General features: G+C 43.3%; 1 protein-coding gene and 1 long non-coding RNA gene across 4 annotated transcripts in view; one reads left to right on the forward strand and one right to left on the reverse strand.

Moving 5' to 3' along the window:
* ACTR2 (actin related protein 2) overlaps positions 1 to 2,432 on the reverse strand; it is a 42,345-nt gene extending 39,913 nt beyond the window's left edge. The window contains exon 1 of one of the 2 annotated variants that reach the window (XM_073339472.1): positions 2,299 to 2,432. In XM_073339472.1, coding sequence (XP_073195573.1) covers positions 2,299 to 2,346 — 48 coding nt within the window. In that variant the 5' untranslated portion in view covers positions 2,347 to 2,432. The remainder of the gene's footprint in view (positions 1 to 2,298) is intronic. The other variant, XM_073339473.1, reaches the window with a different exon arrangement.
* Positions 2,418 to 20,757, forward strand: part of LOC140909660 (uncharacterized) — a 33,044-nt gene continuing 14,704 nt past the window's right edge. The window contains exons 1-4 of one of the 2 annotated variants that reach the window (XR_012158318.1): positions 2,418 to 2,586; positions 5,331 to 5,485; positions 6,650 to 7,958; positions 12,233 to 12,314. This is a non-coding gene — a long non-coding RNA (uncharacterized lncRNA). The remainder of the gene's footprint in view (positions 2,587 to 5,330; positions 5,486 to 6,649; positions 7,959 to 12,232; positions 12,315 to 20,757) is intronic. The other variant, XR_012158317.1, reaches the window with a different exon arrangement.

Here is a 20,757-nt window from a genome sequence, read left to right on the forward strand (position 1 = left end):
TACAGAGTTGCTGGATTTGTTGGGTGTATGGGGAGAGGCGGCTTTGCGGCTGCAGCTCCGATCCTGCCATACTAACTTTGATTGCTCGTCGTATAGGTGAGATGGGGCACAAAAAGGACATACAGCAGTGCCGTGACACACACATACAATCGATGTAATTACTGCAGCAGCTGTATGCCAATGTAAATTACGTTGACTTAATTTTGTAGCATAGACATGACCAGTATCTCTATTCAGTCCATGACTTTTAGTGTCTAGCAAAGTTATGAACTTAAACTCCCAGGTTCATCTTTTGAAAGTGTTGTGCAGGTTTCCTTTGAGGATAAGGACCGATAGAGTGATCACTTTGTGAAAAGTGTTTAGTCATAATGATATGCTGTTTCTGTCTGTTATTTTCTTGTAAGAGTTCATTAGAGAGCGTAGTGATTGTCTGGTTCTACCCATACCTACAGTTTAGTGAGCTAGAGTCATTTAATATAAACCAACCTCTGTTTTCTGCACTCATCACTGAACAGAATTTTTTGAAGACACTCCAAGAAGATATTTTAACATGCAGGCTAGCCTAAACAATGCAGGATTATTAGCAGAATTATCAAAATTAGAGGCTACTTTAGTATAAAGCCAAAAAAAAATGTGTATTAGTTTCCAATACCTCATTCTGCCTGTAAAAGCACAAGTCGCAGTAAGAAAATCTTTCAACTATAAATATTCTCATTCTCTTTATCCTCTTTTTATACACAGTATATTTAATATTATACACACATAGACACACCAAGAAATGCCAACAATAGTCAATTTTAGCCTATGAGAGACATGAGCTACTGGGCTTAGTGGACAAGCATCCACTTTATCCCAAAGCAGCACAATGAGCACTGATGTGCCCCCAAGGGTGGAAAGGCCCAGAGCACTGAGTTACCCTGTTGTTCTTAGGCTGCATCTATATTGTAAAAAATAATCAGACAGGTAGTTTGCCCCCAGCAAAACCCTGCTTATGGTGGCAGCAGACAAAGCTACAGCACAGACAGGGGCAGAAGCCTTTTCACCATCTAACCACTCATCCTGCTGAGAACTGCCAAACTCCGGCTGAGCTGGTGGTGTCCTTGGGAGCTGCTCCAGCTCCACGTTACAGGCCTCTTTGTGCTTTGGTATGGGATGCCAGGGAGGGTGGTGGGTTCGTGCTGGGAGGGGAAAGGGATCTCATCGAGGGGAGCTCTCAGGCAGTGGGGAGAGGTCCATGGGGGTGAGACGCTGTGGAGCTCTGGGGCAATGGGGGATTTCCATAGGGATGGGTTGTGGTCTTTTAGGGCAGTGGAATGGGAGGAAATCCACATGGGCAGGATGCAGAACTCTAGGGGCAGTATGAAGGTTTATTTATGGGGCGGGTTGTGGGGTTCAGAAGGAAGCAGGTTAGTGCCGGGGAGGGGGGAGGAGATCCTGCCCGGGAGAGCGGGGGGGGGGGGGAGCAAGCCGGTGCCGGGAGGTCGGGGGAGGAGATCCTGCTCATGGGGGTGGGGGGCCAGTCCGGTGCCGGGAGGAGGGGGAGGAGATCCTGCCCATGAGGAAGAAGGGAGGAGATCCTGTCCGGTGGAGCGGGGGCAGGCCGGTGCCGGGAGGGGGGGGAGGAGATCCTGCCCATAGGGGAGGGGGGCTAGGCCGGTGCCGGGAAGGGGGGAGGAGATCCTGCCCATGGGGGTGGGGGGAAAGGCCGGTGCCGGGAAGGGGGGAGGAGATCCTGCCCTTGGGGGAGGGGGGGCGGGGGGAAGAGGTGGGCAGGCCGGCGCCGGGATGAAGATGCCGTAGGGCGAAGCAGGCAGGAGCAGGCCGGGAGAGGAGAGGGATCCGAGCAGGCCGGGAGGAAGGGGCGGGCGGCAGGCCAGGAGGGAAGGAAATCCCAGTGGGGGGGCGGGCTGGGAGGGAGATGGGGGGCCTGGGAGGGAGAAGGGGATCCTGCCCCGAGATCCTATGGAAAATCCCAGGGGAAGTGGGAGGGCGGCAGGCCGGGAGGAGAGGAAGATCCCAGCGGCTAGACAGTGCTGGGAAGAGGGGAAGGAGATCCCGGCCAGGTGAGGCGGGCAGCGAGCCTGTGGCAGGAAGGGGAGCGGATCTCGCCCGGCGGGGCGGCGGATCTCTCGAGCGGCCCCTTTCCCCGCTCCGCCCGCAGCGCGCTGTGCCGAGTGACAGACGCTGTGGGCGGCCGGGCCCCGCTGCTGGCGCCCCGCGGGGCTGGCTGGCCGGTCGGTCGGTCGCTGCCCCGGGAGGCCGCAGCCCCAGTCCCCTGCCCGCTGCCCGGCCGCTCACCCCGGTGCCGTTGTCGCACACCACCACCTTCCTGCCCAGCGCGTCCATGCTCCGCACCGCCCGAGCCCCCGCCGCCTGCGCTCCGCGCTGCCTGACGCGCCGCCGCCGCCGCCGCCTCCAATCAGCGGCCGGCTCGGCGCTGCCGCCTGCAGTTCCCGCTGCGGTCCGACCCCTCGCGGCGCCCAGGCTTCTGTCGGGTCCGCTCCGGCCTGGCCTTTGGGGTTGTCATAGCGGCGGCTCCTCCGGCAGGGTGCGGCGCCAGTGACTACGGCCAGGAGGCCGTGACAGGTGAACGGGGCCGGGCACGGCGGGATTGCTCCGGGGAGTCAGCGCGCCCCCCCCCCCGACAGACAGACAGACAGAGAGCCGCACCCCCGGCCCCAAGCCCCCCGAGACAGCGCCACCCCTACCCCAGGGGCACCTACCCCGGCCCCAGGCACTCCTCTGCCCCAACCCTCGCAAACACCCAGCCCCACCACGCCCCTCACCCACACCTCCCACCCCCAATAGGCGCACACACAGCTCCAATACTGCTCTACCCCCATAGATACCCCCACGGCCCCAGCCCGACACAACCCCCATCCCTATGGACATCCCCTCCTTGGCCCACCGCTCCATAATTCCCCCACATACACTGGCCCGCCGCCCACAGCTCCACAACCTCTCCCCGCAACTGCCCCCCGTAGATACATCCTCCTACTGCCCTCGAGTTTGGCATCCCGCCCTCGTGGGTTTCCTCCCATCCCACGGCCCTAGAGGGCCACAACCCATCCCCATGGAAATCCCCCACCGCCCCAGAGCTCCACAATGTTTCACCTTTGTGGACCTCCCCCTCACCCCCTGCCTGAGAGCTCCTCAGCCCCATGGACACCCCTGCTCCAGAGATCCATAACGCACCCATGTCCAAATATTCCCTCTACAACACCCCTCCCTCATCAACCAAATACCTAGGAGAAATTACTAGGCCCTCTGAGTTATTTAGGTGTCTGCAAACCTAAAAGATTGACTTCCTCTACTCATTTGAAAAATATGGAATGAAGTCATCAGGCATGTTCTAACAAGGAACTACCTGAGGCAAGGCACCTTATGTATAATCAGAAATAGTTGGTGTTACCAGTGTATTAAATCCAGTCATTAGTTGAGCTCAATACAGGCAAGGGGAAGGATAAATGATCATTTTACTGTACATGTTTGCATCTAGTTTCATTTTCTGATGCTTTACATATAATGAATTTATTAGATTATTCATTTTTGTTGTTTATAAATATAAAATGACACAGTGGCCAGTTTTAAATAACTACCTTTATATAGTTAAAAGGACTTTAGTACTCTTACCCTTTTGGTACAATTTTTACCATCTCATATTTACAATATCCTCTTCGAAATCTCTAAATAGAATGTCCTTCCCTAACAGTTTTGGGCTTTTCTGCTTGGCAAACATTTTGCATTTCTCAGTGGGTTCCAAATAAAGAATGAAATAAACATGTTTTCTTACTTTGCTTCTTAACAGCTGCTTTTCTTGCACACCCCAAATTCCCCTTGACTTCAATGACATTATTAAGGTGGACAAGAAATGTGGTATCAGATTCTCATTTTTTCTCTTGTATCACTGGAGATGTCAGGCCAACATTGGAAGTAGTGTTTTCTAATTAAACATAGTGAAAGGCACATAAGCACAATGTTGGGGGGTCCTAAATAAATAGTGGCCATTGTGTTGTTCTTTGATGCCTTTAAAATATTAAATTTTTAAGTGCAATCTTGGGGAACATTCAGATTTTTTAAAAAATCAGAATTTGGGTCTAATAGCCAAACAGGTTTTTAAACTAATTATGTCCAGATTTTGAGAATGATGAAAAAGACAGGGTGCTATGTAGTAGGACAAGGAGGCTACCCAAGCAAAGATGGAATAATTCAATGTGATACAGTTATAATGGAAGGGCTGCATCCTGGTCATTTTGGAGTGGCAGCAGCTTTGACTGGGCATGACTGTACATTTATATGTAAAATTATATATATACATACATACATACACACACTTTTTAAAAATGTGTGAAGTTTTGGGATAAAAGTGAGGGCCTTAAAATTAGAACTCTGCAAATAACTAATTTTTTGTTTTGCTAGCTAGCTGAAGCGAAATTTGTTTTAAAAAAAAAAAGTTTCAGGTTGACTTGAAATGAAAGCTTTAGTACTTTTTGGTGAACTGACAGTTAAAAAAATTGCTTTTGATCCGAAATGAAATGTTTGATTTATTAACCTTTTTAAAATGTAATTGAGGTAAACTTAGTTTTCAAACAAACTTGAAACATTTCTTTTACAAAATGTCAAAAAGTGCAATTTTGGAGGATTTTTTTTTTTTGAGGGTTTGGCGGAGAAGGATTGACCAAAACAGTTGGGGGAATTAGACATGAAGTTGCAAATTGTTTTGGCTGACCCAAATGTGCGTTTTATGGTGAAAAAGGTTTTGTCTGAAAAATTTCACCCAGCTCTACTTGCGGAACTGGTTTAGAGCAGTTTTTTATGGAAACCTAATGCCCATCAATCCTGAAATATTAACTAACGACTGAGGCTGACACCACTCAACTCATTTACCCATAAGGTTGTATGGTTCAAAATACAACACCAAAACCAAACTCATGATTTATCAGAGCTGTGTATTTTCAGCATTACTTTATAGTGTAGAATATTGTTTTTGAAGTCAAAGGGTCTAGGGCAGAAAAATCTTGCAGGAGAAAACCTAGCAATATATAAACTTAGCACAAAATATTAAGAGTGCAGTGTAAATTTGTTCTGTATCTAGTCTGTGTTTGTTATGTTTAGGCCAAGATAGAAGCTCTAGTTGAAAGTCATAAAAAAAAAAACAATCAAGATTTTTAATAAAAAAAAATCTTTCCTATTCTTGGAACCTAATATTTGTATATGTCTTGGTTTTAGTTTTAGGTATTTTTAGCCCTTGTTTTTGTTGTTGTACTGATTTAGAAAAAATAACCATTGCATAAAAATTGTGTAAAAATGTAATTTTCATTCTGAAAAAGAATTGGAACACCACTTGCTGTAACTCAAAGTCATGGAGAAAACTACTCACTGTATGCTGGTTAGAAAGGGTGCTGTGGCATTTGCAAGAAAGCAGGACTTCGCAATAGAAAAGCATAAAAACCTGATGACTAAGCAGAGTGCTGAAGCTTATCAGGTAATGTACTGCACCTGTCCTGTATTGATATGAACGGATTTTCATGGGCTTTCATATTAAGAGGTCTCTGAGCTATCTTGATGTGCATACACACAGAAACCACACTAATGTGAATGGGAGTTACCCGCACACATAAAGAGAAAAATAAACTCTAAAGGCCAGATTCTGTCCCAGAGTTCTTTGCTGTCCTAAATTAAAAGGGGGTGCAGTCAGCTCCCTTAATATTTTGGTCAGCCCCAACCTAGTTCAGAGCAGTGTGAGTTGTTCTAAATGCTGCCATTTGGTAATGGTTACAAAGAGACCGTCTGCAAGCTGGGAATTAATGGCACACAGTGTCCTGCAGCTGCACCACTACCATACCTGTTCCAACCCTTGCTCCCACTCCTCACCATGTCCTTTACACCTGAGGGTGCGGGCGTACACTTACTCTTTGCCTGCTGTGGAGCTGAGGCCAGTTTCTACCCACATTGAGCAGAGTCAGGGGAGAGAAACTGCACCTGAAGTGTTACCAGGAAGTGTTTCCTTATTATCAAACTAGTCTTCATTGTTTTGATCTATTTTTTTTTTTTACTGTGCTGTATTATTCTGCTGCCAAGATTATCATATTAATACAAAAGAACCTCATTAATCTAAACTTCACTAAACAATACATTTTGTAGTCCACACAAAACTAGCCCTAAAATTGACTAAACATTACATAGGATTTGGTGGACTGTAAAATAGTATATAAAACAAGTCAGAAATGTTTAGCAAGTGTAACTACTTACAATTTTTATAAGCCATTTGACAGAGGGGCTGGCTCCTCCTGCCGTGGCAGATTATGACCACCTCATTACAATAAAGCATCTCTGAGTTTCCCAAATGTCAAAAATCTAAATCACCACATTAACAACCACTTGTTCGTAGCCCAAAAATTGTGTTGAAACCAAAAGTTATGAAATCCTGATTTTGCTAAAGTTCTGAATATCTTGTGAGACTATTGTAAAATTGGGGTATATCTCTATTGTATTTTGCCAATTTGGTTTCATGTTTGATTGCAGAATGCCATTTTTATTGTAGATGAATGTGTTTTCTTTGTAAAGAAATTACTTATGACTATTATGAGAAAAATAAAGGGAAGGACTTTGATCAGAATTCTAAAGCTAACTCATTTTTCTTTCTCAGTTACACTAATTCTGGTTGGATGATGCTGGAAGGAGCTTAACTACACAAAACCTTTCTGTGGAAATTGCAATGTTCTTTTGTAGATCCAGCCCTATGATTCTAGAGATAGAGACTTTGACATCTAATAAAATATATATTTTTATGTGGAGGGGGGAACATCTTTAACATTTATTTGTGGGGTGGTGTAACAGGGTGCTGGACACGAACTGCTGAGTCCAGCTCAGCCCTCTGTCAGGCCAGCTCCCATTAAGGGAGAGAAATTGGAGCTGGCTAGAGAAACTTGTGCCTGATTGGCAAAGGGGAAATAGCTGCCAGGTGGTTAGCCTGGGGCTGCATAAAAGCCTCAAGGGAAGGAAAGGGGGAAGCCAGAGAGTGGAAGCTTGTCTCTTATAGCTGTAGAGGCTGGGAAGTCCTTCAGCTGGAAACCCCACCCCCCCGTTGTATATGGTGAGAAGGTGGTGGGATTTTATGCTGTAAATAAACTGCACCAGTGATTGCAGAGCCAGAAGGTCTCTTAGTGGTTTTTGGAGTAGAGGCAGGAGCAAAGGGGGTCCTGCTATGCCCTGTTACAGGTGGGGAAAACTTTCTTTTCTAGCCCTCAGGCATTCTGGAGTGGACTCTCCACTGCCTTGCACACTGTGTAGTTATTTAGACCTGTGCAAAGTGGGTGGGAAATGCTACGAAATTAGATTTCTCCATTCACTTTTGCCATTGGTAGCATTTTACACTCACATTTTACAGGGGTAAACTACATGAGTTCGCAGGAGTGGAGAATGAAGCATCCTAAGGTCTGATTTGAAGGGGGATTAAGCACCCATAACGCCAGCTGAAGTCAGTGGGACATCTGGGTATTCATAACCTCTGAAAATGAGGTCCTAGATGTCTAAAGCTTGGCAATGAAAAATTGAGGTACCCAAAATAAGATACCACTTTTGAAAATGTAGTCCTAAGTGACTACAGTCATAGGGGAAGTCTGCAGCAGAGCCAGGAATAGAATCTGAATAATCTGACTCCCAGTCCTGTGGCTTAATCATAAGACCAACCTTCATCTCCAGATAACAGCAGCAGATTCTTTCAAATATGAATGGAGGTTTCAAATTCATCCACACCATATAAAGAACAACACTTTAACATGATTCACTGATAATTGAGTCCTCGTAACAGAACTACATTCTCTCCTCAAATCAAAAAGAGGGGTTTTGGTTTTTGAAATCAATTTACACTTTGTTACTGTGAAGTCCACTGAGAGGAGTAAACATTGCATTTAACATCTTCATTCCTTCTGCTACCCTGCTTCACTTTTGAGCATGTAAGAATGACTTTAAAATTAATTTTTTTGTAAACACTTTACCTCACTAAAAATATAACTGTGAAATACTCTGATTCAGGAGAAAACACATTGTTATAAGATCTCTGATTTTGAGAATATCCCTTATTTTCTTCAAAAAAAATTTGTTGGAACATTTAGAAAAAATTTCAGAGGACACAATACCTTAAATAGTAATTTTAATGATTTGATTATTCTGTATGAAAAATGTGGTAAGTACCGGAGTTAGAGGTCATTAAGAATCGAACTGGCTTGCATACATACATAAATGGATGTGATGTTAGAGGATAAAAGTTTCTATCAGCAGCAGCAAGGATATTGTGGTGAAATTATAATTGTATGCTGACTAGCATCCCAAAACTCTTCACAGAGAGAAGTGATACAAGAGCTGGTATAAATTTTAGTGAAGACAATCAAGGAAAAATTCTGCCATTGTAAGTGCAGAGGGCCCCTGACAGTAGAATTGGTATGGTTCTACTGGTTGAGGACATGCTGCATGTACCACATGGAGTCCACACCATGCACAGAGAAGGGTTGGGGATAGTGGAACTATTGGAAGGTTTTAAGGCTGAGATAAGTTATGTATTTGTGTACATGGGAGAAGACAGACGTGCATATTGGAGTCTGGAAAGTGGGAGTGACAAGAATCAGAACAAGAGAAGATGAAGATATGGACAGGGAGTTCAGAACAGGTTGATTCAAGAAAGTAGAGCTGATAGGCTGTGTGGAGGAGTTTGGGAAGGATAGAATCCTGTCTCCTCCCTCAACCTGGGAATAGGTTGCAGAAGGGTTATAAGCACCTACACATGAGTTTTTGCTGGTGGATCCCTCTATATGTGGGGTCTGCCTCCTTTTTGAGGGGCTTCACGGCAGGTCCCTAATTTCTTTGCACAGTAGAACTCTTCTGGTTCTGTTGTCTTTGGGAGGCTTCATGTGACCTTTCCAAGCCTGGGCAGGTTGTGCCCCTTGTAACTAAAATGAGAGCTGTTATATAATGAAACATGAAATCTTATCAATCATAGTTCATCTTTTATTGACGATTAAACTATCTTTTCCAGAAAACTGCAGTAAGATATTTTTATTTATTTATTTTGTTCAGACGGCCAAGGCACAACAGAAATAATGCATTCACTCTTCAAGAGAGAATTAGCGTATGCTGCTCTTGGAGTTCCCCCTACTAACCTTTGGATGATACTATGACTCAGTAAAGCCGAAAGCATACCGAAGTTGAGAGTTATAAGAGGGAAATGGTGGCCCAGCAAAAAGGGATGTGTCACTTACTTGAAGTAACGAGAGCCTCTTGGCATGTGTTCTTATCTTGGAAAGAGTGCTAAACAATTCCAGGAACCTCACATTACAAGCTGATATAGATATGTGTTTGTATTTCCAAGGAAATATAAGACGACAAAAATTTTACAGGGAATCTTGTTTAAGGAGAATTACTGTCTATAGACACACATTAGACCTTTCATAGGCTGCATATTGTATGCCACAAATTAAACACCAGCATTTTGATGACACTTGAAGTGCTTAAAAACAGATTCCTGAACATGTTATGCTTGCTATTGACATGGAATATAGGAACCACTTATTTTAAGAGATTGTTAGTTTGAGTTTGGAGTAATATACGCCAAAAATAAAATGAACTGGTACCAGTTGTAGTAGTTTCAAACAGAGCTTACATGTGTTTAAACATAAGTATTACCTAGAAGGCAAAATGAGCATGGAAGTTATGTGTATATCCTGAAGGGAAAGCATTCTTTCCACCCACCCCTTTTCTATCCGCTAACAGTTATGCCAGGTATAAAGTAACAGAATTTTTTTATTTAAAAATTATAAATGTCTACATTAGTAGAAAATTCAGACACTTTGCATGTTTGAATTTGATATGAATTAATGTGTAATGTCTTTGCCAGCTAGCAGATGTATTCCTCTAAACACACTTTTCTTTAATATTTAGAATATTCACTTTTTAGGTGGTTAATGATTCACTTATTCATAAATGTTTTAAATACAAAATTCTGTTAAGCAGAAATTCCAGCAATTACTTTCTGCCCATTAGGGTAACAACTGATTAATAATGTCTGTTCTAGCAGGCCTTTCTCAGGCAAATCTCCTGTTGAAATTGGAAACCATTAGGTATTACCATATTGAATCAGACTCCTCATCCACCTAGTCCAGTGGGAGTTTTGTTTAAGCATTTGTCTACATGCAGTTTTTACACTGATTTAATTATATTAAAACCCAATGTAATTAAATTGGTGCAATCCTCTAGGGTGAACACAGTTATACCAGCATAGCTTATTTCTGATCAGTACTGTAAAAACAAATACACATACTGTGTATAGGCCAGCCCTAAGTAAGGTCTGTAGGATTTTGTCCAAAAGTTTTAACCAAGACCGATTTGTCTCTTGAATCTTGCCTAGCTCTAGTAAATATTGTCATAAAAATAAAGGGAAGGGTTACCACCTTTCTGTATACAGTGCTATAAAATCCCTCCTGATCAGAGGTAAAACCCTTTCACCTGTAAAGGGTTAAGAAGCTAAGATAACCTCGCTGGCACCTGACCAAAATGACCAATGAGGAGACAAGATACTTTCAAAGCTGGAGCGGGGGAAAGAAAGGGTTTGTCTGTGTGATGCTTCTGCTGGGAACAGATCAGGAATGCAGTCTCAGAACTTCTGTTAGCAAGTAATTGAGCTAGAAATGCGTTAGATTTCCTTTTGTTTAATGGCTGGTAAAATAAGCTGCGCTGGGTGGAATGTGTATTCCTGTTTTTGTGTCTTTTTGTAACTTAAGGTTTTTTCCTAGAGGGATTCTCTATGTTTTGAATCTGATTACCCTATAAGGTATTTACCATCCTGAGTTTACAGAGGTGATTCGTTTACCTTTTCTTTAATTAAAATTCTTCTTTTAAGAAACGATTGATTTTTCATTGTTCTTAAGATCCAAGGGTTTAGGTCTGTGTTCACCTGTACAAATTGGTGAGGATTTTTATCAAGGCTTAACCAGGAAAGGGGGTGTAGGGCTTGGGGGGATATTTTGGGGGAAGACATCTCCAAGTGGGCTCTTTCCCTGTTCTTTGTTTAACACGTTTGGTGGTGGCAGCATACAGTTCAAGGACAAGGCAAAGTTTGTACCTTGAGGAAGTTTTTAACCTAAGCTGGTAAGAATAAGCTTAGGGGGGGTTTTCATGCAGGTCCCCACATCTGTACCCTAGAGTTCAGAGAAATGAAATACTAAATGAAATACTAATTACATTAGGACTTTATCCTACTTCTTTTGAAGTCAATGACAAAATTTCCATTGACTTCATTGGAGCGAGATCAAGCCCTTAGTGACAGAAGTCTTCTGCTTACAAATCATGTATACATGCTACCCTGTATTTTGGCTTCCATGGTTTAAAGGGATTGATCTTCTTTAATTAAAATGGTAATTCACTGTGGCAGTTTAATGTTTGAACTTTATGAATCAATATACTGACTATTTGTGCTACCATCTGCCGAGTAATCATGGAACACCAAATTAATGTCTTTGGGTCTCTTGGTGAAATTCTAACCATTTAGCTACTTGTTATTTACAGTGCAAATCCAGATGTGGCTAAAATGTATTTTTCTGTAAAAGACATTTGTTTACATATGTGAAGTGTTTTGAGAAGTTCCTATAAAATGATCATATCTAAAAGGACATTGACAGCTTGCATTTTTTTTATTTGAATATATTTATTTTTTTTTTTTTACAAAATCCAGTTTAGAGTAGATCATCCATTACATTATGTCCTGATTTTTTAAAAACATTTTTATAAGGGTTTTTCAGTTTCCTCCTTGCAAGGAGGAAATTAAGGCTCTTATTCTGCAAACACACACACATGCATAACTTCACTCTGACTTGAGTAGGACTACTCATGAGAGTAAATTTACACACATGAACAAATGTATATAGCATCTTGGTCTAACTGACTATATGCAGGGGAATGGCTGTGCACAAGGGGCTGTGAAAAGCAGAGGGTGGTCAAATACACAAAGTGGAAAAAATAGCAAAAGCCATTTCTCTAACTTTTCAGTTATAGTAATATTAGGTGCTACTTATAACAAAAGTTGGTAAAAATCTCCAGAGAAATTTTTCTTCAGGTTTTCCTTTTAATTAATATTTTATAAATTCTGCACTGTGCTTCAGATATCTGAAATGTATAATTATTTTGGGACTAACTAATCTGCATAATAAAAATGATCTTTCTTTTGACACAAAATCCACAGTGTTTCTTGAGAAGTATATCTGCTCTTTCTGTATATTAATTGGATCTAATTTCCTGGGATATTCATGGAAATATAACTGTTGGTAAGAGAAATATATTGTAAACTGTTTAACTTCACATCTTTCTTATTTCATCCTTATTGTTGCCATCTGAATATTTGTGTCTGATTATTTTTGTGGGAATATGCTTCCTGTGTGCAGTTAATTCTGGAGATGGAGCGGGACAGGGAACATTTTGGCTGGTGCTGACTAGAAATTGGCCAGGATATGTGAGTAGGGAATATGGACAGGAGGTGGCAGCTCTGAGCAACAGCTTATTGTTTCCTTTAGTTTTTGTATTATGGCATTTAAACACCAGAGTGCATCTTAGATACTAGAGATGGGCCCACCTTGCTGTAACTTTTTTCACTGTTAGATAACACTCTGATTTGAAAAATCCATGAATACAGCAAAATTAACAGTGAAGATGAAGTGGTCTGTTAATTTTCTTATTTTGTATGTGATGTGGGGGGTGAAATGGCTACAATTACACTGTATGCTATGTCAGTCCCAGGATATTAGACAGACAAGTTGGGTGAAGTAATCTCTTTTATTGGGCCAACTTCTGTTGGTGTTAGCACATATTGTAAGGGACCATTCAAGGTAGAATGGCCTGCTAACTACTTATGCTAAACAATCTGTTCCACCTTGTGTTTCACTGTGACACTGGGGGAGTAACTTTCCCAGACCTGAAGAAGAGCTCTGTGTGGCTCAAAAGCTTGTCTCTATCACCAACAGAAGTTGATCCAATAAAAGATATTACCTCACCCACCTTGTCTCTCTCAGGAAAAAAAATTGTAACTCAGATAACAAGCAGAACTATACCAGTTACAGCATCTGTTCTCTTTCCATTGTTAGAAAGTCTATATTTTTTTTCCTCAGAAGAAAACAAATAGGGAAAAGGAACAACTTCTAATAAAATTATGTTTGTTACTACTATTAATAGGTGTATATATCTTTGGAGTTCCCTTTAAATATCCTGGAAGGGTGGGTGACTCTGCATACAGATAATCAGGTACTTAAAAATTCTCCACAGACTATATCATAAAAAATAATCGTAAATACACCAAGTTTTACTAAAAATGTCACTCACTGAACTTGTCTAACCAACATCACAATGCAAAACATGTGATATTACAGCACTGGCAGAGATGTGGGCTAGAATCTGGTTCTTAACCTTCCTAGACTACTCTACCCTTTTCAGGAGTCTGATTTGTCTTGTGTACCCCAAGTTTCACCTCACTTAAAAATACTTGCTTACAAAATCAGACATAAAAATACAAAAGTGTCACAGCACACTATTACTGAAAAATTGCTTACTTTTTCATTTTTACCATAGAATTATAAATCAATTAGATATAAATATTGTACTTAGTGTGATACTTGAGCCTGTTTTTCACTTGTGAGCCTTGTCTGAAGCCCAAGCCCTGCTCCCTGGAGCTGAAGTACATAATTTAGCTTCACAGGGCCCCTTGTAGCATGGGGCCCATGGAGAATTGCCCTGCTTGCCACCCCCTAACACTGGCCCTGCACAACCCCCCTAAACCTATCCTGTGACCCCCCTGGGAGGGGTCACATCCCCGAGGTTGAGAAACACCAATCTAGATGAGTTGAGTACCCCCTGGAAGACCTCTGCGTACCCCCAGAGTACACATACCCCAGGTTGAGAACCACTGGGCTACATGATAACATTGTTGTGTCCCCCCCCCCCATCTCTGATTTCTATCATAAAGCCTAACTGGGGGTGGGGGGGCGGGAATGAAAAAATAGGACATTGCAATTAGGTCCATGCAAAAATCTTGCTCTTAATCCTTCTGAAGAATTTTGGCATTACTATTCATTGGGGTAACCAAAGTGTAGCTGACTCATTTCTATGGTGTGGCTTATTTCCATCTCATCTTTATAGCATTGCCCTCCCTCATGATTTTTTTATCCTGAATATTGTGATATTTGTTGTTTGTGTTAAAGCCCCAGGTCTTGAATACATGTGATTAGGAGAGAATCTCTGCTTTAAAAAAAAAGTTTCTAGTCCTCGTGGTTGTGGAGAAAAGCTTGAAAACGTAATACAAGCGGGTATGTCTATACAGCTCATGGCAGCTATTCTTACACAGCTATTTTAGTGCGCTAGCCCCACTGATGCAAGTCTGTTGACACAGGCTGTGTAGACATACCCAATGTGACCGAAAGGTGCAAAACAAAAACCCCAAAATTTAACTTTTTAAAAAAAAAACTCATTAATTTTTAAGTCATTTGTAGTTTTGGGTGGGCTTCACTCATGATATTTGGAGTTGACAATTACTGTCTTAATACAAACTTGTGCCCTGCAGAAACTACAGATCCCAGCATACTTTGTTCCATCTTATCTGATCAGGCAGGCCAGTTGAAAAGGATTACTTTTTCAGGCAAAGTGTAAGCAGTATTGATCCACTGTAAAAGAACTCCTCTACTTCTGGAGGCTGATCAGAGTGCATTAACAGGCCTCACCACTATTAGTTGTGACTGAAGTTGTGTAAGCCCTTTTGGGTCCATACATTTAACCTTCAACAATGCAACTTCAACTCTGATGAAGCTTGGAAAGCCAAATGGCGTTTACCAGTCTCAAATAAACATCCTGTGAAAGACCCAACGCAGAAGATCCCTGGCTTTGATCTCCCATGAAGCTATGGGCAACCCTAAACTGCATCCACGCAAATCATGGCAGATGCGGATTCTTGCTGCACAAATGGAAAATTAAAGACTCTCCATGTGCGACTGTGGTCACCCAGAACAGACCCTGGAACAACTCAATGCTTGATTCATAAATACGAAGAAGGCATCACAGCAACACACTCTACTACTCCAGATGGTATTGGCTCAACTATCTAAATGTAAAATTATAGTTGTTGCTCTACAGTCTAAGTAGAGAAATTTGACAGAGCCTTGATATGAGAGGGATGTTGTTAAGGTCCTGATGGATGGGAAGATGTTCATTTTCCACGATCTTCTGGAATTCCCAAAGGGTTGCAACATCGTGGTGAATGGATGGGGGAGCAACGTGCCACAGCACTGGCAAGCAAGGTGTTATAGTCAATTTGAGGGTTGCAGCAATGCATTGCAGCTTTTAGTTGGACATCAACCAGTCCAGTATGGCTACTTTTGGTCCATACTGATGCACAGTACTCAGCTACAGAGTACAGAAGGGCCACCACTGATGTCTGTAACACTGGTGCTCCCCAGCTTGTGCTTGTCAATTTCTGGACCAGGTTAACCCTTGTCTTCATCTTGGCAGCTACTTTCTTCAGATGGTCACGGAAGGTTAACGTGTGATCCAGCTTCACTCCGAGATGTGTCATAGTGGGGTCATGTTGTACACTGTTGCCGCAGAAGGTTACTTTCAAGATGCGCTTAGCATTCCTGTTATCAAGATGGAATGCAGTGACTTGTTTTGTGAGGATTTGGCTTGAGCCTCCATTTCTGGAAATATTGCTCCATGGTGTTTAGGTCCCTGTTCAAGTTGGACTCAGTGTCGCTAATGGTGGCTGCTTGTTGCAAGGGCAAGGTCAGCTGCATATGCAAATTCCTGTGACTTCGTTGGAGGCATGTCATTTGAGTAAACATTGAAAAGCATCAGCACAAGTACCGAGCCTTGTGGCAGTCCATTGCTGAGGAACCAGAGAAAACTATCTTTGCTGTCAAAGTGGACATGTAGCCGCCTATTGCTCAGCATCATCCATAGCAGGCATAGTGTTTTGCAGCAGGGGATAATCCTTGCAAGTTTCAGCATCAGGCCTGTCATAAACATACAGCTAAGGGTAGCATAAAATCCCTCCTTTACCTGTAAAGGGTTAAGCAGCTCAGATAACCTGGTTGGCACCTGACCAAAAGGACCAATAACGGGAGAAGATACTTTCAAATCTGTGGGGAGAGGTTTTAGTTTTGGGGTTTTTGTGTCCTCTCCGAGTCAGTGAGGAACCAGGGCAGGGAAAATACATTTCCTAAAGCCATACCTGAACTAAGCATCTAAGATTACAAATTGTAAGTAATAGGAAGGAAAGGCATTAGATTAGCTTTTGTTTTAGTTTGTGAATTTTCCCTGTGCTAAGAGGGAGGTTTATCCCTGTTTTTTGTAACTTTGAAGTTTTGCCTAGAGCAGAATCCTCTATGTTTTAAATCTTATTACCCTGTAAAATTACCTTCCATCCTGATTTTACAGAGGTGTTTCTTTTACTTTTTTTTCTCTTTATTATAAAGTTCTGTTTAAGAATCTGATTCGGTTTTTAGAGTCCTAAAAACCCAAGGGTCTTGTCTGTGCTCACTTTGTTTACCTATCTGGTTGGTAGATTATTCTCAAGCCTCCCCAGGGAAGGGGGTGAAGGGACTTGGGGGAATATTTTGGGGAAAACAGGAATTCCAATTTGTCCTTTTCCTGCATCTTTGTCTAACTCACTTGGTGGTGACAGCAGTACTCATCCAAGAACAGGGAAGGATTTGTGCCTTGGGGAAGTGTTTAACCTAAGCTGCTAGAAATAAGCTTAGGGGGTCTTTCATGCGGGTCCCCACATCTGTACCCCAGAGTTCAGAGTGGGGAGGGAACCCTGATAAGGCCTTTAATCCAGATTGTATTGTAGGTCAATGACAAGTCTACAGAGGCTGCGCCGGTCTTAAATTTCCTCTGCACTCGATCCACTGCTGGCATCTGGCTGAATCTAGAGACTCTAACAGGGCCTTCACCTGTGGGCTGCCCAACTGGTTGTACTGCTAGTTCAGGTCATGGGTCTCTTTTGTCCAGCAGTGTATTCTTCCCAGAACCCCCAAGGGATACTGTTCTTGGTGGCAGCTGTAAGGAGGCCAACAACTGGTGATGACATTCTGGTGTGGGAATTCAGATCACTTTTTCTACAGCTTCCCTTTAGCAATCCCAATCAGCTCTGGTCAGGTTCCACCAGGGGATTTGTTTAAACAGAATCATGGGGATTTCTATACCGATGTGGGTGGTGATAGACTTGTGTTAATCATAGAATCCTAGACTTTAAAGTCAGAAGGGACCATTATGATAGTCTAGTCTGACTTCCTGCACAACGCAGGCTACAGAATCTCACCCACCCACTCCTGTAACAAACCCCTGACCTATGTCTAAGTTATTGAAGTCCTCAAGTCGTGGTTTAAAGACTTCAAGGTGCAGAGAATCCTCCAGCAAGTGACCCATGCCCCATGCTGCAGAGGAAGGCGAAAACCCCCCAGGGCCTCTGCCAATCTGCCCTGGAGGAAAATTCCTTCCCGACCCCAAATATGGCAATCGGCTAAACCCTGAGCATGTGGGCAAGACTCACCAACCAGACACCCAGGAAAGAATTCTCTATAGTAACTCGGATCCCACCCTATCTAGTGTCCCATCACAGGCCATTGGGCATATTTACTGCTAATAGTCAAAGATCAATTAATTGCTAAAATTAGGTTATCCCATCATACCATCCCCTCCATAAACTTATCAAGCTTAGTCTTGAAGCCAGATATGTCTTTTGCCTCCACTGCTCCCCTTGGAAGGCTATTCCAGAACTTTACTCCTCTGATGGTTAGAAACCTTCATCAAATTTCAAGTCTAAACTTCCTGATGGCCAGTTAAAAACAAATGGATATAGTGTCCACATTGGTACTGAGCTTAGAAGTTGGGAAGTAATTTGCAGGATGTAAATGAGTTGTAATTGCATTGCGTTGCCAGCAAGAAGTGTGGAAAGTTGATTGCCGTTTGGGATCAAAGACCAGTTGCAGATATTCCGCAGACATCCAGTTTGTGAGGTCTTCACAGTCTGCTTCATTAACTTCATAGCCCCACATAGTGTGGTACTGTTAAAGTCACCAACATATCGGGCTGGGATTGGTGCTCTTGGGAGTGCTGGCTTCAGCCATTTTGAATTACAGGCTTTATACACATTGGTGATGTGCACTTCCCCTATTCTGATGGCAGGAGTGTAGGTGGCTTCCTTTTCAGTGTGGGGAGGGGACATCAAAATCTGTGATGGTGGTGTTCTTCACATATATGGCCAGGCCATATTTTGGATGGTAGCATCTGTTCCAGTTTCATCCCACAGGATCTCTTCTCGGATCATGTCCTGGATCTGGGCATGTTATGACTTAGCAAAGATACCTACCCCCGCGCTGATGGCACACTCCACAAGGGCACAGGCATCCTCAGCGGCATTCCTGGCACAAATCCTTATTGAAGACATCTGCAGGGCAGCGACCTGGTCGTTGATCCACACCTTTACATCGCACTACGCCATTACACAGCAGGCCAGAGATGATGCCGCATTTGGTAGAGCGGTGCTGCAGTCGGCGACCTGCTGAGCTCTGACCCCTCCTCCTAGGAGGTGTTTGGGAGTCACTGTGATGCTCTGTACCTCGGGGGAACACCCAGCATCCCCATGTTCATCCTTGTAAAATGATTGGGTGGTATCCTACGCAAAGTTTGTCCTGTTCGGTATCTCCTGAAGGCTCATGATGCACTGAGCATTGTTATAGTGATGTTACAGTAATCGTTACAGTAGTGTTATAGGTTATAATTTCATGTATATAGTTATGAGGCTGAAAATGTATCCTCATGGCTTAAAATAAGCCCAGGCAAAAACTCTCCAAGAGCAGAGAGGCAGTTCACACCTCATCAGGGCAAGTATGAGACAAACCCAGCCCAGCTTCACAGCAACAAAAGGATCTGCTCGAGTGAGTCATCCCCCTTCCTTTGGTCAATATGGGACTGCGATGAGGTAATACTCACCTGACTCTGAAGGGGATGGGGGCAAAGCCAAGAGGGAAGAAAGGACATGATAAAAGGGAGAGACGTTTACCATGCTCTTCCTCTGTCTTCCACCTACTCCTACGGACACCACACCAAGCAACTGAAGCGCTGATCAAAGGGGAGAGCCTGGCTGGAGGACAACCAGCCAGCCTGTGGTGAGAAGCATCTAAGTTTGTAAGGGCATTGAAAGTGTTAAGATCAGCATAGAATACAATTTGATTTTATTTCATTTGACCAAATCTGACTTGTTATGGGTGGACTTACAATCACTTAAAATCTGTCTGTTTGTTCTACCTGAAGCAGTGTGTTTGGTTTGAAGTGTGTTAGAGGCTCCCCTTGAGTTAACAAGCCTTGTACATATCAGTTTCTTTGTTAAATTGGTGAATTCATATAAGCTTGCAGCGTCCAGCGGGCGTAACTTGGCACTGGAAGACAGAGGCTGCTAGGGTTGTGTCTGGGACTGGAGATATTGGATAGTGTCATTTGGTTGCACAATCCAAGGAGCGGCTTACATGCCAGAGGCTGTGCATGAACAGCCCAGGAGTGGGGGGTTCTTATAGCAGAGCAGGGTAAGGCTGGCTCCCAGAGTCAAGGATTGGAGTGACCTAGCAGATCACCAGAGGGGAACATCGCAGTCACCTACTTGGAATCAACATGAGCAAGCACTCTAAGAAGAAAAAACGGTTACCTACCTTCTCGTAATTGTTGTTCTTAGAGATGTGTTGCTCATGTCCATTCCGAGACCCACCCTCCTTCCCCTCTGTCAGGGTATTTGGCAAGAAGGAACTGAAGAGGCAGCAGTCGCCAAGGACCTATATAGACTACCATGAAGGTGCGACTCCAGGCGTCTCCACAGCCCATCCAACGGGTACTGCTTAGATGCTAGGGGGAAAACCTTCCAACGACTGTGCATGTGGCGGGCACACACACCTACTTGGAATGGACATGAACACATCTCGAAGAACAACAATTACGAGAAGGTAGGTAACAGTTTTTTCCCTCACACACTGCCACTTTCATATGAGTCCTGAAGGGGGTGGTACTAGAAGTTCTTTGTTCTTTATTGTAGTAAAAAAGAGGAAAAACCTTGATTGTGATACTGAGAGAAAAATAAGAGACCGGTCATTTCCTGTGTCTCTTGTAGCAGACGTGCACACATGTATGCTAGGCTGAAGGGGGAGAAAGCATTTGTGGAATGTGGTTGCAATAGTCATTTTGTGCAGGTCTAATGTGTTGAAACAGACCTCAGATACCCTACTGCTGTGAGGGAAGGGAATGCACAAGAGATTTTAATCATAGCAATAGGAATAAAGTCTGCAGAAAAATCAATTTATTATTCCAAAAATATTAAAGGACAATGTGATCTTAATAATCACATTTTCTCTAAAAGGTTTTTCCTACTGTTTTACATACAGTGACAAAGCTCTGTCCTTGCCTCCATGGGTCCTACGTTTCCTGACGGATTTTGCTAGCCTCAGAGGCTCACTGTGACCCTCCATGTAACCGTTCTCTCTCTAGAGACAAGGGTCACAGTCTACTGAGCCATTTTCATCATAAGCCAGCGAGGGAGGTGAGGAGAAGTTATCCTTCCTTGTACAGTCTCTGTTGTCTCCCAGTCTCAGTGATTAATCAGGGGGCGAAGGGGAAGCCCTGGCCCACCCTCTACTGCGGGCTTCAGCCCAGGGACCCTAATAGTATCAGCTATGATAGCTGACC

The sequence above is a fragment of the Lepidochelys kempii genome, chromosome 3, assembly GCF_965140265.1.
Source record: "Lepidochelys kempii isolate rLepKem1 chromosome 3, rLepKem1.hap2, whole genome shotgun sequence".
In the NCBI taxonomy this organism is placed as follows: domain Eukaryota; kingdom Metazoa; phylum Chordata; order Testudines; family Cheloniidae; genus Lepidochelys; species Lepidochelys kempii.